Source organism: Peromyscus leucopus, chromosome 14, assembly GCF_004664715.2.
Source record: "Peromyscus leucopus breed LL Stock chromosome 14, UCI_PerLeu_2.1, whole genome shotgun sequence".
Classification (NCBI taxonomy): Eukaryota; Metazoa; Chordata; class Mammalia; order Rodentia; family Cricetidae; genus Peromyscus; species Peromyscus leucopus.
Window position 1 is genome coordinate 46,248,515 of NC_051075.1, and position 25,613 is coordinate 46,274,127.

General features: G+C 35.4%; 1 protein-coding gene across 14 annotated transcripts in view; it reads left to right on the forward strand.

The window, feature by feature from the left end:
* The window catches only part of Gphn (gephyrin), a 410,602-nt gene that overhangs the window by 168,418 nt on the left and 216,571 nt on the right, over positions 1 to 25,613 (forward strand). For all 14 annotated transcript variants that reach the window (XM_028876083.2, XM_028876082.2, XM_028876085.2 and 11 more), the window contains one exon: positions 11,366 to 11,460. In XM_028876083.2, the coding sequence (XP_028731916.1) occupies positions 11,366 to 11,460 (95 nt within the window). The remainder of the gene's footprint in view (positions 1 to 11,365; positions 11,461 to 25,613) is intronic.

Here is a 25,613-nt window from a genome sequence, read left to right on the forward strand (position 1 = left end):
ATAAATAATGTAATATTGTATACTTATAACGAAATTAAGATTATTTTCTGTTCATATCAGCTAGATCCAACACTCCTGAGAGCTGATAATTCAAATGCTCAGGAATCAGATTTTCTCTGGTTGGTTAATAGCTGTAATGCTGTATTGCATATACAAATACTTAATGTCAGAGGTAGCAGTCTTCTTTAAAAGATCTTAAGAAACTAAAAGAAATTTTCACATGTATTCCCCACCCCTGCTGCCTTCTGATCAAAAATATGACATTTTATGAGATAGATGAAAGGCATTTAGATATCCTGATTCTCAAAAAAGTTAGTTAACTACAAAATTAAAAAGGTGACTGACCACCTAGAAGAAACTCCTATTTTATGAACAAGTCTGTTGTTAATTTTTTTTTGTTTCTTTGTTAGTGTCAGGATATTAGGGATATTTGATCTCAAACCCAGGAGAGAAGGCTAAGTGAGGTGCCTATTAACGTTTCAAAGCAGACTCTGGCAAGCCACTCTCCCTTGGTCCCTACCTGTTACAGGGCCACTTCCCTCTGCCTCCCTAGTGCTGGGATTCAAGGCATGTGCTACCACCGCCTGGCCAAATGCTGTTTTTCTAATAAACTATTTTTGTACTTTGTAGGTCCAATCTTAGACATTGCTGAGATATTTAAGTATATTTTAGATATCCTTTTGTTTTGGAATATTCACTGCTAACTAGTGTATAGATAGAAAATTATTGAACATCAGTCATTTAGAATTCATGATATACTATAGATATAACTGGAAAACATCTTATAATTAGGGCATTAAGCATACATAGACACCATTTGCAATCATTATTTTAAATAACAAATACATAATTTATTTAAATAATTATTTTCCTGGAAACTCATATTTTTAACAGAAGTTCCAAAAGAAACATCAGCATACAGTTAATGTAAATTGTATTTGACTATCTAGACATTGAAAGTATTCTATATACTTTTTCTGCCATATAAATACTATGTTCCCTTCCAGTCTTCAAGACAACTTATTTGATAGTCACTTAAAAAATACAAATCATATCAAAGCTCAAAATCTTTTGGTAATTAAATTAACACAGAGCTTGTACATTTTCTATAGTGAAGTGTGTGTGTGTGTGTGTGTGTGTGTGAATACTTCTCAAACTGCGATAATTTTTGTTTCCAGAGAACATCTATCTGGTGACACTTTTTTCACAGTTGAAAATTACTCCTGGCATTGACTGAACACCCTAAAGTGCATAGAATGTTTCCTATGACAAAGATCTGGCCTAAAGTTGCCAAATGGGCAAGTGAGTTGTCATGTGTTTTGTCCAAGAACGTGCTCATACTGGACCTAGTGGACAATATCTGAAATCTTGACTGAGGCAGAACCACTAGTTCAGAGCTAATCCAGACTATCTAGTGATTTAAAAAAAAAAAAAATGAGAAAATAACATACCGCTTTATTCTAAGCACCAAAGTCTGGATGCCCTGGAAGAGTCTGGATAATTACAGGTTTAATTACAGACCCTGATTCTGGATATGTCAATCCAAAATCCCATTAAAACACAGCACTCATAAAAATTTTAATTTCTTTGGAAAAAAAAATCTCATTATAGAAGATTAAGTTTTTCTATAAACTTTTCAATTCATTCATATAAACCAGTGCTTCTCAACCTTCCTAACACTGGGAACCTTTAATACAGTTCCTCATGTTGTGGTGACTCCCAAGCACAAGATTATTTCTGTTGCTACTTCATAACTGTAATTTTGCTGCTGTTATGAATTGTAATGTAAATATTTGTGTTTTCTGATGGTCTTAGGCACCAACTGTGAAAGGGTCAGTTGATCCCAAAGGGGTCACTACCCACATGTTGAGAACCACTGAATAAACACTTAAATTTTTTTTTACAAAGCTTTATTTTTAGATTTTATCTTTACATTTTATAATTTTACCTTCCTTGTTAAGATATTTCTGATCCAACCAAATAAAGGGAAAAGATTTTTGGATTTTTTGCTTTGTTTCTTAAGATTTATTTATTTATGTATGGGTGCTCTATCAGCTTTATGCCCGAAGTTATCAGATCCCACTAGAAATGCTTGTGTGCCACCATGTGATTGCAGGGGATTGAACTCAGGACCTCTGGAAGAGCCGTCAGAGCTCTTCACTGCTGAGCCATCTTTTTAGCCCTGGGTTCTTGTTTTTATTTTAATTATTACATTTACTTATTTGTGTGTGTGTGTGTGTATGTATGTATGTATGCATGTATGCATATACATATGAATTAAAGAATAAATTAGAAGAGTTGGTTCCCTCCTTTTGGCATGTGGGTCCCAGAGCTTAAACTTGAGTTGTCAGGCTTGGTGGCAAATACCTTTATTCGTTGAGCCATCTCACTGGCCCTTCGTCTGTCTTATTGAATACATAATTTCTAATATGTACAGCAGAGCACTGACTGACTGAGCCCAGGGGATGCTTCCTCTTCTGTTGTTCTGCTTAGTATTTCTTGAGTCTTATCATCATCCTGACCAAAAAAAAGAAAGAAAAGAAAACATATGTGTTTTTTCAAACTGTATTTTTTTAGTGCATAATTAGAGCAAATTAAGAAGTAATGTAACTTGCTTGGTTTATCAGATTGAACTGTTTGTCACAAATAATCATGGATTGCATATTTCAATATTTTCATATTTGCTGAAGTATTATGTACTGTTTTCTATCCAGATCAAATCTGCCATCTAGGGAATACTGTTAGTAGTTCTGTCTTTACTCACATTTTCATACTCTTTTCTTATTCTTGTTGGTCTTTTCCCAATCTGTCTTGTTTTTTTCAGTAATGCTCAAGACTATGTTTCTAGCAACTGCTGTCTCCAAAACGGCTAGTGCTGGATAAATCTTTACCAAACGTTGAAGATTTTTGTTCGTGTGTTAAAATTCTCCAGTCATTTTCTTATTTAAAAACCCAATGTGTTTATACTTTTCAGTTTTACAAGGCTTTTGATAAACTTTGTTTTTAAAAATTGCTTTATCTACTGTCTGTAACATCAACCTGTAGGAGGTTTAGGTTTATGGGTTAGTACAAATTTGTGTTATAGGTAATACTGTATGCTTTGTGTGTTCTATCCCTTTTCTTTTTTCTATCACATTTAAGTAGAGTACAGAAATTCTTCCTGTATCTGCACAGGGATCAGCCTTTTCAGTTTGAAGTATATAAACATTAGATTAATTGGAGGCAAAGACTTGAAGTCCCATTTAGATTTTTCTATTGGTTTATTTTCTGCCTTTGGACTAGTCAAACAATTTATTAGTATGTCTTTTTATTTACTTTTTCAAAAATGAAATTAATAAATCATGTCTCCTGTATTATATAAATTGACAATGTTAACTATTTAAGTAGAGAATGCCTGTATTTTTAAAAGAATTACCATAAGTAAAAACTTCTGATTTTACTATTTCTTTATTAATGAATTCTTAGACTAAATAATAGAATTCATGTTTAGCTCTTTACTAGAATGAAAAGATGAAAATCTTTTGCCTTGTGTTTGGATGATTTATGATAGTACCATACCAACATTGTAAATATAACATTATTTTAGTTACAACAAAATGCTTTATAGTGTTGGTGCATGCTGTGCATTTGCTACGAAAGGAAGCAAATATCATTGCCCTCTGACAAAATAGTTTTAGAAGATATAAGAACAAAAGCTGCTATTTATATAGTGTGTAAATAACAATGAACTTCTATATTATGGATTTATAAGCTTACAATTGAGCTATGGAATGCCAGTGGTAGAATTAAATCAATTGTTTTGTGAGAAAATTTGTAGAGAGCATAAAATATTTAACTCAAGCTCTAATATATCATAGCCTCCTAGTATGGTGTGTGTATGTGTATTTTCCCTTCACCTTAGTATTTGAATTTTAGTTTAGTAAAGCATTTCTAAAGACAATGGAAGTGCTGCATTTTCTTTGTTTTTAGGAAATTCTGTTCTCATTTTTTTTTTACTCCCAAATTTAAAACAACAGAAGGTTCTACAAAATTACAAAATGTACAATACAAAGCCAGCTGTAATGACACATGCCTGTAATTTTAGTACTAAGGAAGTTGAGAAAGGAAGATCGACACAAATCAAAGCTTGGACTACATGTATGTTATAAGCCAGCCTAGGCTGTGACACTCTTAATAGTTAAATTAAAACTCTTCTGGGCACTATTTCAGGGGTTCCTCCTTTTTAAGAGTTGTTCTCCCTCTTACTCTGCATCATAACTCTCTCTCTCTCTCTTTCTCTCTCTCTCTTTATATATATATGTATATATATATAAAATGTATATATATATATATTCCTTTTTAACTTTTTGAAATAATAATTATATCATTTTCCTCCTTCCCTTTCTTCCCTTCTACCCTTCCCCTGGCCTTTCCCCAATTTTGTAGCCTCTTTTTCTTTAATTGTTGATATCTATGTCTATTTACCTACCTATTTATCTACATATCTATATCTATATATTATATTATGTGTGTATCCAGAAATACATAATTACAACCTGTTCAGTCCCTATAATGTTACCTGTATGTATATTATTTCAGAGATAACTAACCATTTCGTTGAATTACCAGTTGAGGGGCTTGTCCCTGGGAAAGACCATTTCTTCAGCTCTTAGCATTCCCTAGTTACCTATAGTTCTTTGGCCAGGACTGAGGCCTTATGAGCTTTCTGCCTTCCATGTTAGCATGTCCATTGGTGTCACCCTTTGTTCAGGTCTTGTTTAGGCAACAATGCTGCTTATGTGACTTTAACAGGATTGTGGATGAGTAAGTGGGTAAATAGATTGGATGGATTATAGCAACAACAACAACAAAAAGTCACCACAATAACATACATACCTGTTATGTCACAGAATTGTCTTTGTAGATGTGCTCTATACATTTGAAATCTACTCTGCTAACAAAGTTTAAGCATGCAGTACAATATTATTTTATTTAAAAAAAAACCCCACAACTTTGTATATTAGATCTCCTGAAATCTTGTAGATTTATTTTTTATTTTTATTTTTATTTGTGTGCATTCATGCATGTGTATGCACATACCACATGTGAACAGGCACCAATGGCAGCTATAAGAGAGGTGGTGGTGGTATCTCCTGGAATAGAAGTTGCAGATGATTGTAAGCTGCATACATGAGTCCTGGGAACCAAAGTCACATCCTTTGATACTGCACAAAGATGCTCTACACACCAACAGTTACACACTTCTGCACTTCCTAGTTATTTGTAGTGGGGCTGGGTGATGGCTCGTTAAGAACACTTCCTTAAAATACTTACCCCGCCCCCTTGAGACTGCATAACTGGGACTGAATGACATTTATATAGATCTCAACCTCTAGGGATAGTGAAGGGTCACCTGCTAAAAACTGTTCTTTTCTCCTGTCATTCAAGAAATAACAGCAGATTATTTTAACAATAGCATTGAATCTACTCTAATTCATTATAAACATTCATTTGCAGATTTTGTTGTTAATATTAGCTTCTGTTCTCTTTCATCAAATCTTACCATACCAGTGTATTTAGTATCTGAATGCTTGAAAAATACAGCAAAAGAAGAAGATACAAACAATATCACCCCAGTTTTACTTGAGACAAAATTATATTGCTAAGTCTAATCTTTAATATACCACCAGATACTTATTGGGGCAGCCACAGAACTGTCCATTTATTATGACCAATTTTAAAAATGTAGAAATCTAAATAGTATGTTTGCCTCAGTGTGGAGGCATCAGGAAAATATACCTGAATTTATTATTAAACTACTTTTTTTTACCCAGTTCATCCCCTCGCTAGGTCTGTATTTAATTCTAATGAAGGATTCTCACTTTGATATCATGTATAAAACTGAGTATGAAGTGCTCTATGAAAATCAGCGTGTCATACATTCCTTTCATCAACAGTGATTTTCAAGTATGCCCTATAAATATGATAGGTCACCTGAAAATTGTTTGAAATAACAGTTCTGATGCCCTATCCAGACATTATGAATTGAAGTATTTGAGAGTGGGGCCCAAGAAACCTATAATACAGCAAAGTTTCTGGAAGATTCTGATGTACATTAAAATTTGAGAACTGTTGCTTTAACCATATCTCACCTTGATGACATAACAAAGTTGTCAGCAGCCATTATCTGATGTTTCTTTGTTGTTTGTGGTTATTTACTCACCACATGGCATCGTATTAATTGTTAGCAGGAAATTGTATTACATCTACCTAGTCAAGTAACAAGCATGTGAAAACAAATAAAATTCTTTCAGACTCTTAATTAAAGTGTGTCTACATAAACAAGTAAAAGCACTACACTGGAAAATTTTTTCATGGAGTCACATTTGCACATACTTGTATTTCATTATTATGTATTATTAGTATTAAAAGTCATATCAGTAACATTTTACGATAATTTTCCAGTGAAGTTTAAAAGTGAGTGTGAATTTCTTCAAGAATTTTCAATTGTTGTGACAATTTCTCAGCTTATAAAAATTAGCACTCTTAGAAATGTCTTTTTGACTTTAATGTTCTCAAAGAGTAAAGGAAGATTGGGGTCTGGAGAGATGGCTCAGAGGTTAAGAGAACCAACTGCTCTTCCAGAGGTCCTGAGTTCAATTCCCAGCAACCACATGGTGGCTCACAACCATCTGTAAAGGGAGATCTGGAGCCCTCTTCTGTATACATAATAAATAAATAAATCTTTAAAAAAAAAAAGAGTAAAGGAAGGCAACTATACTCTCCACTGTACCACCAACATACAAAGAATAAAGGAAATGGTCAGTTTCATGGGCAGTTAAAATTTCATTGTTAAGAATATATTTAGAGCCCAAACATGATACCACATGCCTGCAACACAGCATTTCAAAAGCTGGGGCAGAGGATTGGATTTTAAGGCCTGCGTAGACCACATAGTATGTTCCAAGCTAGCCTGAGCTACATAAGAAAACCTTGTCCACAACAATTCAAACAGAAGAAAATATAAAATATTTGCAAATTAAATTTAAATGCTTTATTCAAATAAAGTAGGTACATGTTACCTAAACCTCATTATTTTGCAGCCACCTAGTTCCTCAAACATACTAATTCCTATTATATTTCTTTCAAGGAAAAAAAATATACTAATCAGATTGAGAGCATATGATTACCAAAGTCTGAAATAGTACCATAATATAATTATATAAAATAATTATGTTTTAATGATATCTTTTTAGCACAGATAATGGTTTATGTATACACATTAGCAGATGCAGATGGTTCTTACCTGTGTTATACTAATGCAAAGGTGTTTGCTTACAACTACTCTTCTGTTTAGTTTTTCTAATGCCTTATAGTACTTTGTCTTGTTTTACTCTGTTAGGTTTTATTCTTTTACTTTGTGCCTTTTTGTTGTACTTTTCCATTTACAGCTATAGAGCTTTGCACTCAGCTCTTACCCTACTTTTTGTCTTTCCAGTCCACACCTTATTTGGCTTTTTGCTCTCTGAAGATCAGAGTATTTCAGCATTCTTTCCCTTCTTCACTAACTAATGCTCTTACATTTGGGTTATTGTTATAAATTGTTATCTATTTTCATTTCTGCTTCTGGTTATAAGTGTGTATGTTTTCTTATTATTTCTGTTAATCTATCTGATACAATCAAAACTATAAGGTTGTAAGTTGAACTGGAAAATAGAAAAAGAAAACAATTACTTCTCATGAGTACCTGTTGTATATTAGATAATTTGTTTATAACTTCTCGTTCTCATCATCACCCTAAGAGATCTAGGTATGTTTTATTCTTAAATACACAGAAGCTCAGAAAGTTTAAATATATTCTGTTGTGTATTAGATAATTTGTTTATACCTTCTCATTCTCCTCATCACCCTACGAGATCTAGGTATGTTTTATTCTTAAATACACTGAAGCTCAGAAAGCTTACATATATTCTTCTCAAATCTAGATAAGTACATGTATTTACTTCTGCATTCCACTAATATTTTTGAGCATATGCTAGGTGTTACCCACTGTACTGTGTGATGCAATAAATCCAAACCCTCTCTCTTGGACAGTATCTATGTAGTATCATTGTTTAACTTCACAGATAGTGACATCTTTGCCATACCAGTCATTTTAAAAAGAGAAAATAACCCAAAATAGATTATAATGTTATATGGAAAACATGCATTAGTTAGAGATGTAAGAAAGATTATGTTGGTGATCTATTTAAGAATGTCCTACTGAAAACACATTATCATGTTTTGATCTGTAAGAATCCTGTGGTCTTCTCCCAGCCTCCCACCAACTCACCATGATTCATACAATAATAATTTAAAAGCAAACTAACAATGCAGAAGAATAGCCAATCTTATTTAAGATCAGAAGTTTCTCCTGCAGGAACTCTTAAAAAAAATCACATTATAAGTTGAACGTACCTCAGATACTCCATCCATATAAACAGAAATTTCACTGAGAAATTTGTTTATGTCCAATGGTGGACCACAAAAGCAATTTCTAGTAAAATAATTTTCTGGAAACTGAGGTGAGACATTTCAGGTGGAATCCAGTGTACTGGCAAATTCATAATATATTCTAGAGAATCTAGAAAAATTGATGAACTTGATCTCTTCCATGCCATTTTTACATTTTTTGTTAACTCTAGGTCACAGCTTTTACACTAAGTGTATTTAATTTATCACTAGATCATTACATCTTTGAATACTATCAAACACATCTTAGACTCCTAAAAAGCAATGTTTCTCAAGTAGATAAGAATTATATTTTGGTCTCTCTATTTTAGATAAAATATGCCCTCTTGACTATCTGTTTTGTATTTCTCTATTTGTCCTTAAAATGTGCTCTTCTTCTTGGGGTACATAATCTTTATGTGTATCTCCTTATTTTTTTCTGTTGCTAGAAGAAAATACTGGAGATTGAATTTTTAAAAGAAAAAGAAGTTTATTCAGTTTTGGAAACTGAAAGTCCAGAATAGAAGAATTCTATTTGTTGGCCTCCAGCAAGGGTCCCTTAGATGCCTCACAACAGCAGAGAGGCAGAAAAGGAAATGGTTGTGTACAGAAGAGATCACACAGAAGCTCATTCTTTATGTAATTCGTTGCCTTAGGATAGCGTTGCCACACTGAGGTCTAAACTACTTATGAATCTTTGGGAGAACTGTATTCAAGTCCATTAATGTTAAGCATGACTTATATGATGACTTTTTAAGGTGGGTAATGAAGTGTTAATTCTTCTAAAGAGATCTTTTTATATTATGCTCAGCTTCCCTTTGCTTGATTGTTAGGACTTTGGATTTTTAGTTTCCTGAGAATTTTAAAACTTTATCACAGCTGTTTATGACTGAAATAGTAGCTCATATCATGAGACCTCAAACTTATATTGGATAGGTTGGCTTCAGATGATAAAGAGTGAAGTTGACAGCTCATCATTTTTCAGCTTTGAACTTAAAGAGTAGCAACTCATATAAAAAACATTGAAGTTAAGATTTTCTTTTTTACTGCCTGTGCTGCCCTTTGATTAAAGCAGAGTTCATTAAGAAGCAATTGTTGTTAAACATTACGCGACCCTGGGTGCAGCGGACCAGGAGATTTATCAGTTCTGGGAATCCTGTATTTTATATGCATATTGGGGACAAATTTCATATATATATACTATCAATTTGTATCTGATGCATACTTGGTTTGCTTTAACTGTTTTGTCAAGTCTTCAACTTTTGCTGAGAGGAAAACAATTAGCCAGAGATGCAACCTTATTTATAGCTATCACTCGCTGCTGCTGAACTGTAGCAGGCACAGCCTGTTTCTGTATTCTATCAATGTTTATATTTTCCTTGCTTTTCCTCATAATGAAATACTCTTGCAAATTTTACTTCTTGGTCGCTTCTATTTATTGTAACTTTTTTCATTTATAGAAACATTGCTAGAAATGTTTTAAGTCATGTGTTTTGTTCCTAATTTTAGCCTAAAATTTACCTTTCCATTAACTACAATGTGTGATCATAGCTCATATTCTGTAATTTCAGTGTATGGCCCTTCACAAATACCAGTGTCTTACAAATGAAAGGTATTAGGCAACCCTGTGCAAAGCAAAAATGTTAATGCTATTTTTCCAATATATGTTTACCTCATATCTCTGTGTTGCATTTGATAATTCTCCCAGTAGTCTAAACCTTTTCATTATTTTTATGTCTGTTGATCAGTCAACAGCCAGCAAGCTCAAGGCTAGAGCCTCTACTTGGAATGCAGTTTTGACTGCATGAAGATTCAGATGACCACTAGCATACTTTTGCAACACTGTATTTCATTATTGTAATGTTTTTATATATAATGATTCGATATGCTTAGTACACTACAGGATAATATAAAAAAACTTTTATATGCACTCAGAAACAAAAGAGTTCATACGATGTGCTTTATTGTTTTATTGGCTTAATAGTGGTCTGAAAACAAACATGGAATATCTCTAAGGTATGCTTGTATTCTGACTGTTAGAAAACGTGATTTTCCTACCTCCTTCATTAAGTTAGTGCTTTATTGTTTTATTGGCTTAATAGTGGTCTGAAAACAAACATGGAATATCTCTAAGGTATGCTTGTATTCTGACTGTTAGAAAACGTGATTTTCCTACCTCCTTCATTAAGTTAGTCCTGGTTTAACTACCCTTCATCTTTAGAATGTTGGATCATAACTCTTAGTATAATAAATGCTATCACCTTATTTCTTAAAAAAAAAAAAATCCAATGGCTAATTTGTACTGAAAATAGAAAATGTAAAATTTTTCTTCTAGCTAATTTATGGGGAAGTTGATGATTTTTTTGCCTCTTTAACCACATTATAAAATCATAGAACTAGAAGGAATATATTTTAGAGATCATTTTTCTTTCAATAACAATAGGCAAGCTGTGGATGTAGTGCAGTGCCACAGTTCATACTGGAGCTCTTACCTAGCATGCACAGGGCCTTGGCTTCCATCCTCAATACCACGAAACAAAAACCATAAGAGCCATCAAAGATGATGTCCAGCTTTCTTACACTTCTGAAATCTTTTGAATTGTCACAGCAATCTGAGTTTTCCTTTTTTCAAATTCAGTTATCAGACAAGTTGAGTTTTCTGTCAAATACTTTGAAACTGTGAGGAAAAGAATAAGATGGGACTGGTAACATTCTCCAGATTTTCCTGATCATTAGCTTATGTTTAGTGATCCTAACAAACTGAGCTAGCTAACTTTAAAAATCTAAATGATTGAGGAACTACAAAATATGGTTTATCTTGAAGTGAACTTTACTACTCTGCCTTTCTTCTTTTTTGGCTAATTCACTCAGTCTGCTATTTAATCTTTAATTACAGGCCACAAAAGAAGTAATAGAACGGGAAGCACCAGGGATGGCCCTGGCCATGCTGATGGGATCACTTAATGTTACACCTCTGGGCATGCTCTCTAGGTAAGAAAGCCACCCACAAACTGCAAAGAAAGTGAACTCCTGACTACAAATCAGTAACCTAGAACAGTAAATCTAAGAGAGTTTAGTCCCAAAACTTAAGTTCATCCTTTCTATCCAGAGTTAAGAGTCTTACTACCTACCCACTGTAGCTAAATCTCAACCAGTCCTCCTTTTTTTTCTTTTTGGTTTTGGGGTGGTTTTGGTTTTGTTTATACTAAACTTCTAGAGACTGTTTTATCACTGCTGAAAACCATCAGTCCTAATGTATAAGAGTTGAGTTCATCCAAATGTAAAGTTATTCTTGTTGTGATTGTTTATCATCACCAATTGGTATTCATTAATTGTAGCTAGATACTAGTTTAATGCAATGAACTAGCGAAATTTTTAAAATCACTTATTCTCATATGTAGGAACTTTGATTTGATTTACAAAGAGGCATATTTATGTGCAGTCATAAAAATAGATAATTTCTAAGTAATTTAGTGTATTTAAATTATTCTATTAAATCAGTATATTATATTAAATTAGTATATTTAAAACTACATTTTTGTTGGCATAGATGGTGGCATCTATATTTGATCTGGTGGTTTCTTAGTATTTTAGCAAATCTTAGATTATAATCCTATAAATGAAAATAGTATACATCACTTAAAATAAACCTTAATTTAGTCAGGATCTCTTTTAATGAACTTTGAATAATAGACATTTAATCTCATTGTAGCAAAAAATACACATCTTTGTAAGTTCATAACTTTATAATCAGCATAGCCACTTATATCCTGTGTGAATATGAATATAAAAGCTAATAAGGTATCTATTTAATTAATATATTAATATTATTCAATTGGCTTTCTTATTACTTGGATTAAGTTTATATTTCATTGATGACAGTCATTGGAGGTATAGTTATGAGTGAATCAACAATTATTCTATTCTCTTTACTGCCATATGTACATTATTATAATGTTTAATAAGTGAAAAGGAAATTAACTAATATAAGAGATTATATATACAATTAGTTCTTTGAGAATTTTATTCATACTTTGATCGTATTCTCCTTTCCACCAACTCTTCCCATGTTCATACCCCCTTCCCACCCAACATTGGGTCCTTTTTTTCCACCCTCTTCAAGGCCAATGTATACTGCATAAATAGTCTTAGATGTGTGACCTACCACTGGAACACACTAGATTTATCAGGGGCTACATTCTTAGAAAAAAGCAAATATTCACCCCCCCAACAGCTAAAAATTGCCAATAGTTCTTCAACTAGGTGTGTCTAACTCCTCTTTCCAGATTTGAATTTGGTTTGGCTCAGATTTGCACAGGCTTCTGCATACTGTCTTACCACCATGAGTTCAGATGTGCAAGATGCCCTGCTGTATCCAGAAGAACTGTTTCCTTATCATTATCCACTGCCTCTGGCTTGTACATTCTCTCCATTCTGTCTTTGTCAATGAGCCCTGAGCAAGCTGAATGTTCTTCCATTTCTTGTTCTCTGCTTTTTGGGTAGTTGTGGGTCTCTCTGTTGATCATCATCTACTGTAAATAGACATTCTCTGATGAAGTTTGAAAGATTCCTTAATCTGTGAATATAATGATATATCATTTGGAGTTGGTTTAATACTATGTCTACTTAACAAATTATTCAAGTAGTTTCTCTCCTAGCATTATATTATCTATCTTACCATAGGTTCCTGGCCCAATAATGGTGCCAGGTATGGGTTTTGTCTTTCTGATCAGGCCTTAAATCCTATCAGTAAATGGTTAGTTAACACCATGACATTCATGCCACTGTTGTACAAGCGGGCAGGGTTTTGCCAGGTTAGGCGTCATTTTAGCTCATAGGGGTCACAGCTCAAGAAGATCGATGGTTACTTTTCTCCTCCAGTAGCTTGCATAGTACCATCTAGCACTATAAAAGCTATTTAGTAGGACTGAAGATTCCAGATCTGTGCCAGCTTGATTTCATCATGTTCTTTGACTCAAGAATGTGATATCTTCAACAGTAGGGTCCTACTAATTAAGCACTGGAGGTAACTGTGAGCATTAGCAATTGTCTGTGATACTTGGGAGTATTTGGGACCTACTGGCTAACATCTCCAAAAAAAGTAGCCCATTCCTGGGATTTGAATTTCTTATGTTAATCTCTTGCCTAGTAGGGGCACTGTTGCCCCATTATAGGCTAACTTCTGCAGTAGTAAGTGCCTGTATTTCTTAAAACTATTTAGAGTTATTTGTCCTTTATATGTAATGGCTACTTTTCTCTGCTTACTTTAAACGTTTTTTTAATTTATTTTTATCTTTCACAATTTGATATGCTGTGCCTGAATGTATTTTTTTTAACATTTTTCTTTTAGGTTCACTGAGATTCTTGAACCTCCAAACTTAAGCTAGTCAGATTTGTGAATCTGTTAGCCATTATTTTGGGGTTGTTTTCCTTGTACCAGTTTCAGTCTCTTTACCATATGACTCTTGACATGAAAATTTAATCTATTAATAATGAATTAATATTCCAAGGTTCTTTGGGATCTATTCTTGATCTGTTTCTCTGAATGTTTCTGACACAGCTTTATATTAATGGATGTTATCCCTCTTTCAGTTCCATTCTGCCTTTGAACTTATTCAGTGACGTTATTATTTCAAATAAACCATTTTTCTTTCAATTCTGAAGTTTCCACTTAAATATTTTCATGGTTTCTGTTTTTTAACTATTTTTTTTACTATGTATTAATGTCATTTGAGGATGGTTGTATTAGATATGTAAAAAAAAAAAAAAAAAAAACTTCTGATGGTTCTAATATAGGGCTCACCTTGGGGTTGGTGCCAATGGATTTTTTCCCCCATAAAGAATGAACACATTTTTCAGGTTCTATCAATGCTGAATAATTTTGGATAGTATCCTAGGCATTTTGATTATTATACTCTAAGTAAAATATTTATCCCAGTTTAAATCTCTGGATAATGTTTATTAGTTTTAAAAACCAATACTCTTTGAGTATTGATCCAAATGTCTTTGCTGTACTGTGGTGGTTTGAATAAAATGTCCTCCTTATTCTTGGGCAATGAATACTAGATTCTCAGATGGCACTGTCTGGGGAAGTTTATAAGACATGCCTTGTTGGAGGAAGTATGGGACTGTGGATGGACTACTGGAATTTATCCTATGGTCTACACCTGAGATTCTCTCTTCCATCTCTTGTATTCTGTTGGTGATGCGTGGGTCTGTAGTTCCTGTTCACTTACCTAGATTTTCCATCTCCAGAATTCCCTTGGTTTGTGTTTTCTTTATTGCTTCTATTTCCATTTTCAGGTCTTGAATAGTTTTACTCATTTCTTTCACCTATTTTTTTTTCTTGGCTTTCTTTAAGGAATTTATTCATTTCCTCCCATTGTTTGTGTTTTCCTGGATATCTCTCTCTTCTCTCTCTTCCTCTCTTCCCCCCCTCCTCTCTCCTCTCTGTCTCTCTCTCTCTCTGTTTCTCTGTCTCTCTGTCTCTCTCTTTCTCTCCATCTCTCTCAATTTTTTTATGAGCGTTGGTGTTTTACCTGCCTCTATGTCTGTGTGAGGGTATGGGATCCCCTGGACTGAGCTAAAGACATGAGCTGCCATGTGAGTCCTCTGAAAGAACAGCCAGTACTCTCGACCACTGAACCATCTCTCCAGCCCCTTTCCTGGATTTCTTATAGGGGTTATTCATTTCCTCTTTAAGCACCTCTATCATCTTGACAAAGTTTAAGGGCATTTTCTTGTGCTTCAGCTGTGTTGGAATATTCAGTGCTTGCTGTAGTATGAGAGCTGGTAGTGCCGTATTGCCCTGATTGTTGCTGATTGTGTTCTTACACTGGCATCCAGGCCTCTGGGTTAGGAATGAATGTAGGTCTAGGAGCCAATTTCTGAGTTTGTTTTTGTTGGATGGGTGTTTTTTGTTCCTTGTTCTATTTCCTCTTTGGTGTTGTGGTCTTTGTGGTCTGTATTTCTGGCATCCTGCATGACCTCTGGTCCAGCTGGGAGGCTTGGTCAAAGTTGGGAGCTAGACTTCTGGTAGCTAGTGTGGCCTTTGGTTCAGCAAGGGAATCTCTGTTCTTCTGACTGGTGAGGCCTACACTTGAGCAGTGAGTAACCCCCTCCCCAACCTCTGTGTAGCGGGGCGTGGGGATGGGGTGGGGGGGGTGGCATGGCAGTGGATGCAGGTGAGGGGGGCTCTGTCAGCAGCATGGGTCTTTCATGTCTGAACTGAGGGAATGTGGGGGGTGTTCCAAGGGAAGGTGGGACGCTTTCCTGTTCTGACTGGTGTGGTCTGCGCCTGAGAAATGGATGTCTGCCCTTGTAAGGGCAATCACATGGGGTAGGGCCCTGAGGGCATGTCAGTGTCTTGGGTCTTTGGGCTCTTAACTCAAATCAAGGGAGTCGGAGGGTTCAGATGGCAGGTGGGGTCTTGCTCCAATTGTCATACCTGCCTGGTGCCATACTTTCATACCGTGATGGTGATAGATGTTATTTTTCTGGAACCGTTAATCCAAATAAAACCTTTCTTTTATAATTTGCCTGCTCATGATGTATTATAACTGCAATGGTAAAGTAACTAAGACTTAATACTGTCAAGTTCTGCCAAAACAGAAGCCTTCATGAATTAGCATAATATTTGAGCAGAGGTATTTGTGTATGTGAATGTATACATCATACTCACTTTTTAAGTCTGTTATATACTTCTTCAAGCCCTGTACATATGTGTGAATATATATACATATATTCACAGCTCGTAGTTGAGCCCAGATTTTTTTCTAGTTCATACATATTATTAAACATTACACACTCTGTTGTCTGTGCTCCAGGAGTTTTTCCACACTCTCCAATTTCCAGGACCCTCATTCCCACTGAAACCTATGTGAAAGAAAAGTGGATTTCTTACATAGTGTTAATTCTCTTTGTTTTTATGTATTTCTTTACAACTGTAACACCCTTGGGACAAAGAAGCAAAAGATTTAAGGAGAAGATATTCTTCCCACCTCAGCTTTCGAACAGTAGGGAGTCCTTTTCCATTTCTACTAGTCCAAAAAATGGCTGACTCTTTTCTTCACAGTTGGGACTTGTTTTTTTTGTTTGTTTTTTTTGTTTTGTTTTTTGTTTTTTTTTGAGGGCACACACCTTTTATCCCAGCACTCAGGAGGCAGAGGCATGCTGATACTTGTGAGTTCAAGATCAGCATGGTCTACAGTGTGAGGTCCAGGATAGCCAGGGCTACACAGAAAAACCCTGTCTCAAAAAACAGAAAACAAATAAAATGCCAAAGGAATAAAATGAACTAAACTTGCATTATATCAATAAATCAAGTTGCATCAATATTACTTTTGTAATATTAAAGTAGCATGTATTGTTTTAATTAATTCTCATTAATAGTACTACCATCTTGAAGAGCTTTAGTTTTCTCTTTATTGAAACCAGATATACTTGCCTTATAAGAAGCAGTATAGAAGAAACAAAAGGTAGCAGTCTCTGGTGTAACTGTTTGTAATAAACTTTTCAAAAGTTTACAGCTGTCAGGGTAAGTTTCAACAGATAAACGTCATGGCTCATTTTGGTCAACTGCGTCATAGAAAAAGTTGTAGACGTAGGCAGTAAGGACATAAGCCTCCACATATTTGGGCTTCTATACACTTCTTGTGATTACTGCTTTAGATAGGAGGAGTATAGGTGTGAACATTGACTTCCAGCGTCACAGCTCACATTGGCCATTATGCCCTCTAGAGATTTGTAAACACAGTGCCTATGTTTTCCTTTTATTGCCTTTTTGGCAGTTGTTTTAGTATTGGAATTTTCAAAAGCAACCATACATATACATGCCTTCTTTGTGAAATCACCGTGTAAACCCATAGGAAAATGCAAGCTCAGAGAAGACCTGAACAAGCCTTGCTTACACCTTAGGCTGTCCTTCAACATAGAAACTGCCTATTTTTTTTTTTTTTTTTAGATAACAATCTTCGTGGAAAGGCTTTTTTCTAAAATTAACACATTGTAACATTTAGGTCTTCAGTTTTTAATAAACAAGCATAAGACAATGAAGATAAAACTATGGTTCATTCAAATAAAATAAGCAATTGACAAAATATTTATGATAAAGACCAAATGGTGAACTTACTAGAAAAGGCTTTTTAAAGCAAACTAAAGATAACCAAAGAACTAATGAAAAATATTTACAAAATGTGATCAAAAGAAAGCAATATATGACCAAAAGTAAAGTGTCATGACAACATAGAAAATTTTTTAAAGCAGAGAATAAACTATGAAATTGGAAAGTGCCATTTCTGAGCTAAAAATTTAAGTTTAGAGATTCAGAAGTAGTTTTGAGCAGATATAAACAATATTATTGACCTTGATAATTCTGAGGGACAGAAACAAAAACAGACTGGAAGGTGAGTACCTATGGAACAGCATTCAGCAGATGTTATGTGAGTTCTAGAAGGAAAAGGGAGATGGAAGTAGGGATGGATGTTAAGTTGATAAAACATGAATCCGCAAATTCAACAAGTTCAGTAAATTCCCAATAGGCTAAGCACTGAGAACCTTACACTAAATGCATTGTAATCTAAGTGTCCTAAGTAAAAGAAGAGGAAAATATGAAAGCTGATGACCTCAGTAAGATTGTTTTTTGTTTTTTTTGTTTTTTTTGTTTTTTTTGTTTTTTTTTTTGAGACAAGGTAGCATATAACCTAGGTTAGCTTTGAACTCCTGGTCCTCCTGCTTCTTCTGCCCTCCAAATGCTGGGATTATAGGTGTGAACCACCACACCGGACTTTTCAGTGAAATAGCCTTTTCTTAAAATCAAAAGGCTAAGAAAGCAGGGAGTGGAACTGATAAATTGCTGGAGAGTCACTGCAAGCCATTCTGAACCCAGTCATCTAGGCTCACCCTTCCCACTCCACCCCAACACATACACTAAAAAACATCACAGCTGAAAAACTTCTGAAATCGGGGGAAAACTAGAAAAACAACTTACCTATGGAGAGCAAGGATAAGGATTGTGTACAACAACTTCTTAGATATTTATAAAATATTAATTCTATTGGGGCATGTAGTTTATTAAGATGTAATTTATAAAATCCATAACTGAAGATTGGGCCAGAATCTCTGCATGCTATTGAAAGTAAGGTTATATAAACATATTATAACATTATATTTTTAGGATATTGAATAGAATTCCCATAGTAACCACATAGAAAATGGCTGTAGAACATACAGAAAAGAGGGTAAGAATGGATTTTAAATACTAAAGAAGGCAATAATACTGACAGGTTGGTTTTTGTTTGTTTTTATTTTTTAAGGATAAAGGATATGGTAAACTATTAAAGTGGTACATGAACTTCTTTTACTCTTAAAATATAATGAAATTAAATTCCCCTAGTAAAATGGCAAAATGGATTTTTAAAAGGTAGTTCATCTATTTGCTGTCTCCGTGAGACTCACTTTAGATGGAGAGCCAAGAATAAATTGAAAGTGAAAGAATGGGAATGGTCAATTAACTGTAGGCATAGCTCAATAGGAGGACCCCTAGAAGGCACATGGCCCTTAGTTTGATTCCCAACATTCACACATACGTATTTGCATGCTTGCATGCGTATACACACACACACACACACACACACACACACTGCACCTGAGCACACTTAAAAATACATATACATACATCCAGAAATGTTTACAAGAAACAATGGTATATGTTACTGAAAATGTCTATGTAGCATGATTCTGTGACAGACTAAAGACTTTAGGAAGCTGGAAAGATGGCTCTGTGGTTAAGAACAACTGCTGCTCCTTCAGAGTCTCAGTGCCAATGCCAGCTAGCTTACAACTGCTTGTAACTCCAGCTCCAGGAGATCTGACACCCTCTCCTTGCCTCCATGGATGCATAATTAAAAATAAAATCTAAGAAAACCAAATCAAAATTTTATTATGCAGTTAATAATTGACCATCCAAATAAATTAATAAAAACTGAAAAACTTGAAGGGATATTTTTGCAAAACTAGTCAGGAATTCTTATTGCACATTCAGTAATGGAAAGAACAACTAGACAAATATAACAAAGAAACATAGAAATTCAAAATACAGGAGACTAACTAGATCTAATGCCTATCAGTAGAATATTCAACCCAACAACAAAATACAAAAATTAGAAAGTTCTAAGGGAAATTCAAAAATAAATAAGAAAAATTTAAAACGAAAAATGTTAAAGCACACCAGACCTGTGGCATGCAGAAAGGGGTTATAGTTCCATCATCGATGGGAATGGTTTCATGAGTTCCCACAACTGCCTGAGGGGTTAGAAGCAATTAATGGTTGTTGGTAGAGGGAGACTCATAGTTCTTAGTGGTGCGGCCATTCATAAGTTTCCTCTACTTAAGTAAATAACATCCCTATACATGCTTATGATAGCAATTACTTAAATGCAGAAAAGCAGCCTTTCTTCTTTCTCCTCCAGAAAAAGACCTGAAAGTAGAATAGATGACTTGGTAAGAAGAAGGGGTTCAGTTGGAAGGGGAGGATACTGGGGAAAATGTGATCAAATTACGTACAATAAAGATTGGTAGATCTATATTCATAAAAATACTTATATATGGTTTTCATTTTTGTAGTCTTTATCTGTTTTTTGTGTCAAGTTAATGCTACTTTCTAAACTGAATTGTGAGATATTCTTGCCTTTTCAATTACCTGCATGACTTTATGTAAAGTATATGCTAAATTTTTTAAACCTGACATGGGTGCTGGGAACTGAGTTTGGCTTGTCCAAAAGAGCAGTAAGTGCTCTTAACCACTGAATTATCTGTCTCTCCAGCCCCCGTATGTTTTTAACTGTCATAGAATCATACTATATTAGTTAGGGTTTCTATTGATATGATAAAATACCATGGACTAAAGCAAGTAGGAAGCAAAGGGTTCATTACGCCTTACAACTCTCAGGGCAGACTTCATTGCTGAAGGAAATCAGAACAGAAACTCAAGGCAGAAACTGATATGGAGGCCATAGAGGAGTATGGCTTATTGGGTCACTCCCAAAAACTTGCTCAGCCTGCTTTCTTATAGAATTCAGGACCACCTGCCCAGGGGTTGCACTGCCCACAATGGGCTTGGCCCTCCTACATCAGTCACTAAGAAATTGCAACATAGATTTGCCTAGCGGCATTTTCTCAGTGGATAGTCCTCTTCCCAAATAAACTAACTTCTGCAGTTGAAAATAAACTAGCCAGGACTTATACTTTCATGAAATTCTTTGAAATGTATACCTTTATTTCTTGTTATTTCATTTTGTACTTTACAGAAATTTGTCCAATTCATCTGAGTTGTCTAATTTATACATATGGAGTATTCTTTAATTTGTCATAAAGGTCATTACTAATATCCTGATTTGTGTGAGTGTGTGTTCATGTTCATGTGTGCATGTGAATGTGAATGTGAAAGCCAGATGATAACCTGATTGTCAATCCTCAGGCATTGTTTATCTTTTTTTAGGAGGCATGATCTGTCACTGGCCTGGAACATGTCAAGGAGGCAAGACTGGGTGGCTAGCTAGCAAGCCCTGAAGTTCTGTCTATCTCAGTCCCCCTAACAGTGCAATTACACAGGGCATGCCTCATGCCAAACTTTTTTTTTTTTTTAGGTTGTTGGGCTTTGGACTCGGGTCCTCATGTTTGCTACCCTCTGAGCCATCACGCCGGCATCTGCGTATACTCTTGATATTTTGTTAGTTTCTGTTTTTCAGTCTTGCTTAAACTTTTTCAATTTGATGGTTTTAAAGAACCAGATTTGTTTTTAAGTTTTCTCTATTATTTTTATGTTTTAAATCTTACTGGATTTTATTTTGATTTTATATTTACTATTTCCTTCCTTCTTGGTTTGGGCTTGCTTTGTTCTCCATTTGTATTCTTGAAGTGGAAGTTTATATTTATTTGAGAGATTTCTAATGTAAGCATGAAAAACATCCATTAGTCTGTTATTTTGTTTTTGTGTTTTCATTTGTTCGAATGTTTTTCTTTCCTTATTCTTTAATTTATGGGTTATTCTTAAATTTGTCAATTAGTTTTCCAAGTATATAGGAATTTTCCTATGTCTTTCTGCTTTTAACTTATAAGTTGATTTCACCATAGTAAAAGAGAACACACAAGTCTTTCAAAATCATTGTGGTCCAATGTAGGATCTTTCTTGGTGACTGCACCATATTTCTTGGATTAGAATGTATGTTATTCTGCACAGTAGAGTGTTCCATCAATACCCTCTTGTTTCAGTTAAGTGGTCATGTTGCTGAATTATATATCCTTTTGTTTTACTTTCTAATTGTATTTCATACACAAAGATGTCATTTATCTGAATTATACCAGGAAATCCTGGGTATTTACCCATCAATTTCAAAACCTGTTCTTTTATAATCTGCATATTGATGCTTATAACAGTTTTATTAATAATAGCTTAAACCTAAAATCAACTAAAACATACTTCAGTACCTGAAGATAAGCTAACCATGGGGCATCCATATATTAGAGTATTACTCAGAAATAAAAAATGAGCAGTCAAGTCACAATAAGATGGAGGATGCTTAAAAGCATACTGCTAATTGAAAGCTGCCAGTTTGACAAGGATATATACATACATTCAATTTTGATTTTATAAATGCTGGAAATGGTAAAACTCTATGAATAATAAAATGATCAATGTTTTCTAGGGGTCTAGTGGAAGAGGAAAATAGATGAATGGGTTATTCAGAGCTGACTTTTAGAGAAGGGATGTTTTATGATTCTGCCACCGTTTGGGGTTACACGGCAAGAAAGCCTACCTGCCACTGTCACTTTCAGCAGCCAAAGGAAGCCCAGAGGCTTGGAGACCTCTGGCAAAACCAGGAATCATGGCTTTAGCACTGAAAATAATTTCAAGACTAGCCAGTTGATGAAGTTGAGTTGCAGTTTTACTATGGCTATTTTATTATAGGCATAAGTATAAGGAGTATAAGAAATGTAGTCAGAATTTAAGACATACCCAAGGATGGGTATGGACTTCTTATGGGAACAGCACAGGTGGTTGTTTTTATAATAGTTATATATAAAATTTTGGTGGGGTTTGAAGTTACTGCCTTATTACTGGGTGGCTCTGAAAGGCCACCTGGTGGGATTATTATAAAAAAGTAGACATCTAGCCCAAAAGGGATGTAGGATATCTCTACTATATGTGGTTTGGGGTTCTTATGTAATGTCTGAGGATAGAAATGAGGCCCAAGCAAAACTCATATATATTCAGGCCTTATGCCATGGTTATTAATATTCTAACATAAAGTATCTGTGAAAGGAATACTAACTCTATATCAGCCTTTAGCATAGATGGATATTGTGCAGTGATTCTTGATTCTCAGCTAGTGGGACTTTAACCAGTGTCTAAATTGACAGGTTCCTCTCTCTCTTCTTATGTCTATAATTTCTCTGTCTTTCTACCCTGCCTCAATACTATTAGAGGTAAAAATATGGCATTAGATATGTGTCAAAACTCATAACTTTACATCACAAAGAATTTTAATATACACAGATTACCAGATACACAAATTAACAGAGCTAAGAAAGGAATGCAGATTCTATCTAAATGCTTTTTCCAATAAATGAAAACCAAGTAGAAGAGAAGGAGGGGAAGGGTCCTAACTTTAAAAAAGTTGTAATTTATTATAGTTTTATCTTTCCCCTTTCCTCTCTCCAAACCCTCACATATACCCTTCCCTGCATACCTTCAAATTTATGGCCTCTTTTTTCACTAATTGTTACTGCACATACATATACTTGTATATACATGTACATTCCTAAATACTAGTACATATAGGGCTGCTCGTATGTGAAGTTTCAGGGCTGACTGTTTTGCACTGGACAACCAACTAGTGTGCTCTTCCCTGGGGAAGATTATTTGTCCCTCTCTGGCTTTATTTAGTTGCCTGTAGTCAGTTATTTGTAGGGTTGAGGCTTCATGACTTTTTTTTTCCAGTCCTACTTGGCATGTTCATTAGTGTCATCATAGGTAAGCTTACATTTGGAATGTTATGTTGGTGAGACTTTATGGGTATGCCTTCTGATATTACAAGGATCTACACTCTCACAGAAAATTTCTTGGTCCTCTGGCTCATAACAGTTTTTCCACATCCTCTTCAACACTGTTCCCTGAGCCTTAGTTGTGGGAGTATAGTATAGATGCATCCTTTGGGACTGGGCTCCACAATGCTGGGTTTTGATTTGTTGTGGTTTTCTGTAATGGTCTCCATCTCTTTCAAAAAGAAGTTTCCTTGATGAAGGGTGAGGACTACCATTATCTATGTAACTAAGGACAAATATTTATAGATTGTTGTTAGAAATTGTACTGGTTTAGTAAATTATTGGTTGTAGATTCTCTTCCAGTGACATGATTTCACTAGCACTGAGGCTAGAGCCCGGTTTCTGGTAATAGGCCTAGTCTCCCTTTTGTTGAGCTGGTTTTAAATATATCTAGAAAGCTGTTTGTTGGTTACTCCAAGGGTATGTGTGCCGCTATTGCACCCATGAGGTTATTGTGTCATTGTGGTTATTGGTGTGGTTCATAGGAGTCATAGCTGGGTAGGACTGGTTAAGATTGTCTTTCTCAATTGTAAGCTTGCATGGTGCCTCTGGTATCATGAAAGCTAGTCCTCAGTTGCAGGGGTTGGGAGGATTCAACGCAGTTCCAGCCAGGGGTCTCTGGGCCTTATTTCTGAAGTGCATGGTATGTTAAATAATAGGAACTTACTAGGGGGAAACCAAGGGCAACATCAATAGGCTGTATGTATGGGGAAGTCTCTTAGCCCAAACCAACTCAAAAGAGGGCCACTCCTGTCTGGGATTGAGGTTTTTGTTAGGTAGTTTTGACTCTTGGAGGAAACACCATCGGCCTAGTTGAGAAAAGTTCATTAAAACATAAAAAACTATGTGTGTGGTCAGGTGGTGGTGGTGTATGCCTTTAATACCAGAATTTGAGAGGCAGAGGCGAGTAGATCTCTGAGTTCAAGGCCAGCCTTGTCTACAGAGCGAGTTCCAGGATAGGACTACACAGAGAAACCCTGTCTTGAATAACAAAACAAACAAAAACCAAAACTGCGGGAGCGGGGTCATCTGTGTGGGGTATCTGTGTCTGTGTGTCTGTGTATGTATACTGAATTGAATTATGTGCATTATAGTTTTTTTTAAATAAGTAGTTAATAAGATTCTTGTGGCTTTTTTTGTTTGTTTGTTTTTTGTTTTTTGTTTTTTTTTTTTTTGGTTTTTCGAGACAGGGTTTCTCTGTGTAGCTTTGCGCCTTTCTTGGAACTCTGTAGCCCAGGCTGGCCTCGAAATCACAGAGATCCACCTGCCTCTGCCTCCCAAGTGCTGGGACTAAAGGTGTGCGCCACCACTGCCCGGCTTCTTGTGGCTTTTTTCAGACATCCTTATTGTGATTTTTCCCACCTCTCTTCTCCTATATTTGTCTTCCATCCTCTTCCCTAGGAGCCCCCTTTTCCCATTTCCCCATCAGATCACTTGTATCCTATTACTACCCTCATCCTATCTACTGTATTTGCCTTCCTCTCCCCACACCCCCACCCCAGCAAGAAGCCCCTGTTTTCTCCTTTCTCTGATCAGATCACTTGTACCTTGATATTCCCCCTCTTTTTAGTACCCCACTCCCCCTATCCCGGTAATAGTCCTGTTTTACTTTACTGGTTTCTGTGGTTACTACAGCCTATGTACTCACATCTGAAGATTTGGAGCCAGGAGCCTCCAATAATTGCTAGGGATGATAAACACATTTCAAGATATTTCTTAGCCATGTGTGGTGGTATTGTGTTCCCCAAAATATTGTGCACTCTAGTATAATTATCTGGGGTCAGAGAACAGAACAACCACAATATTAAACATATAGGTTAGGCAGTGGTAGCACACGCCTTTAATCCTAGCATTCCAGAGGCAGAGATCCGCCTGGATCTCTGTGAGTTCAAGGCCACACTGAAACAGCCAAGCATGGTGACTCATGCCTTTAATCCCAGGAAGTAATGGCAAGAGGCAGAAAGGTATTTAAGGCATGAGAACAAGGAACTAAAGCTGGTTAAGCTTTCAGGCTTTTGAGAAGCAGTTCAGCTGAGATCTAT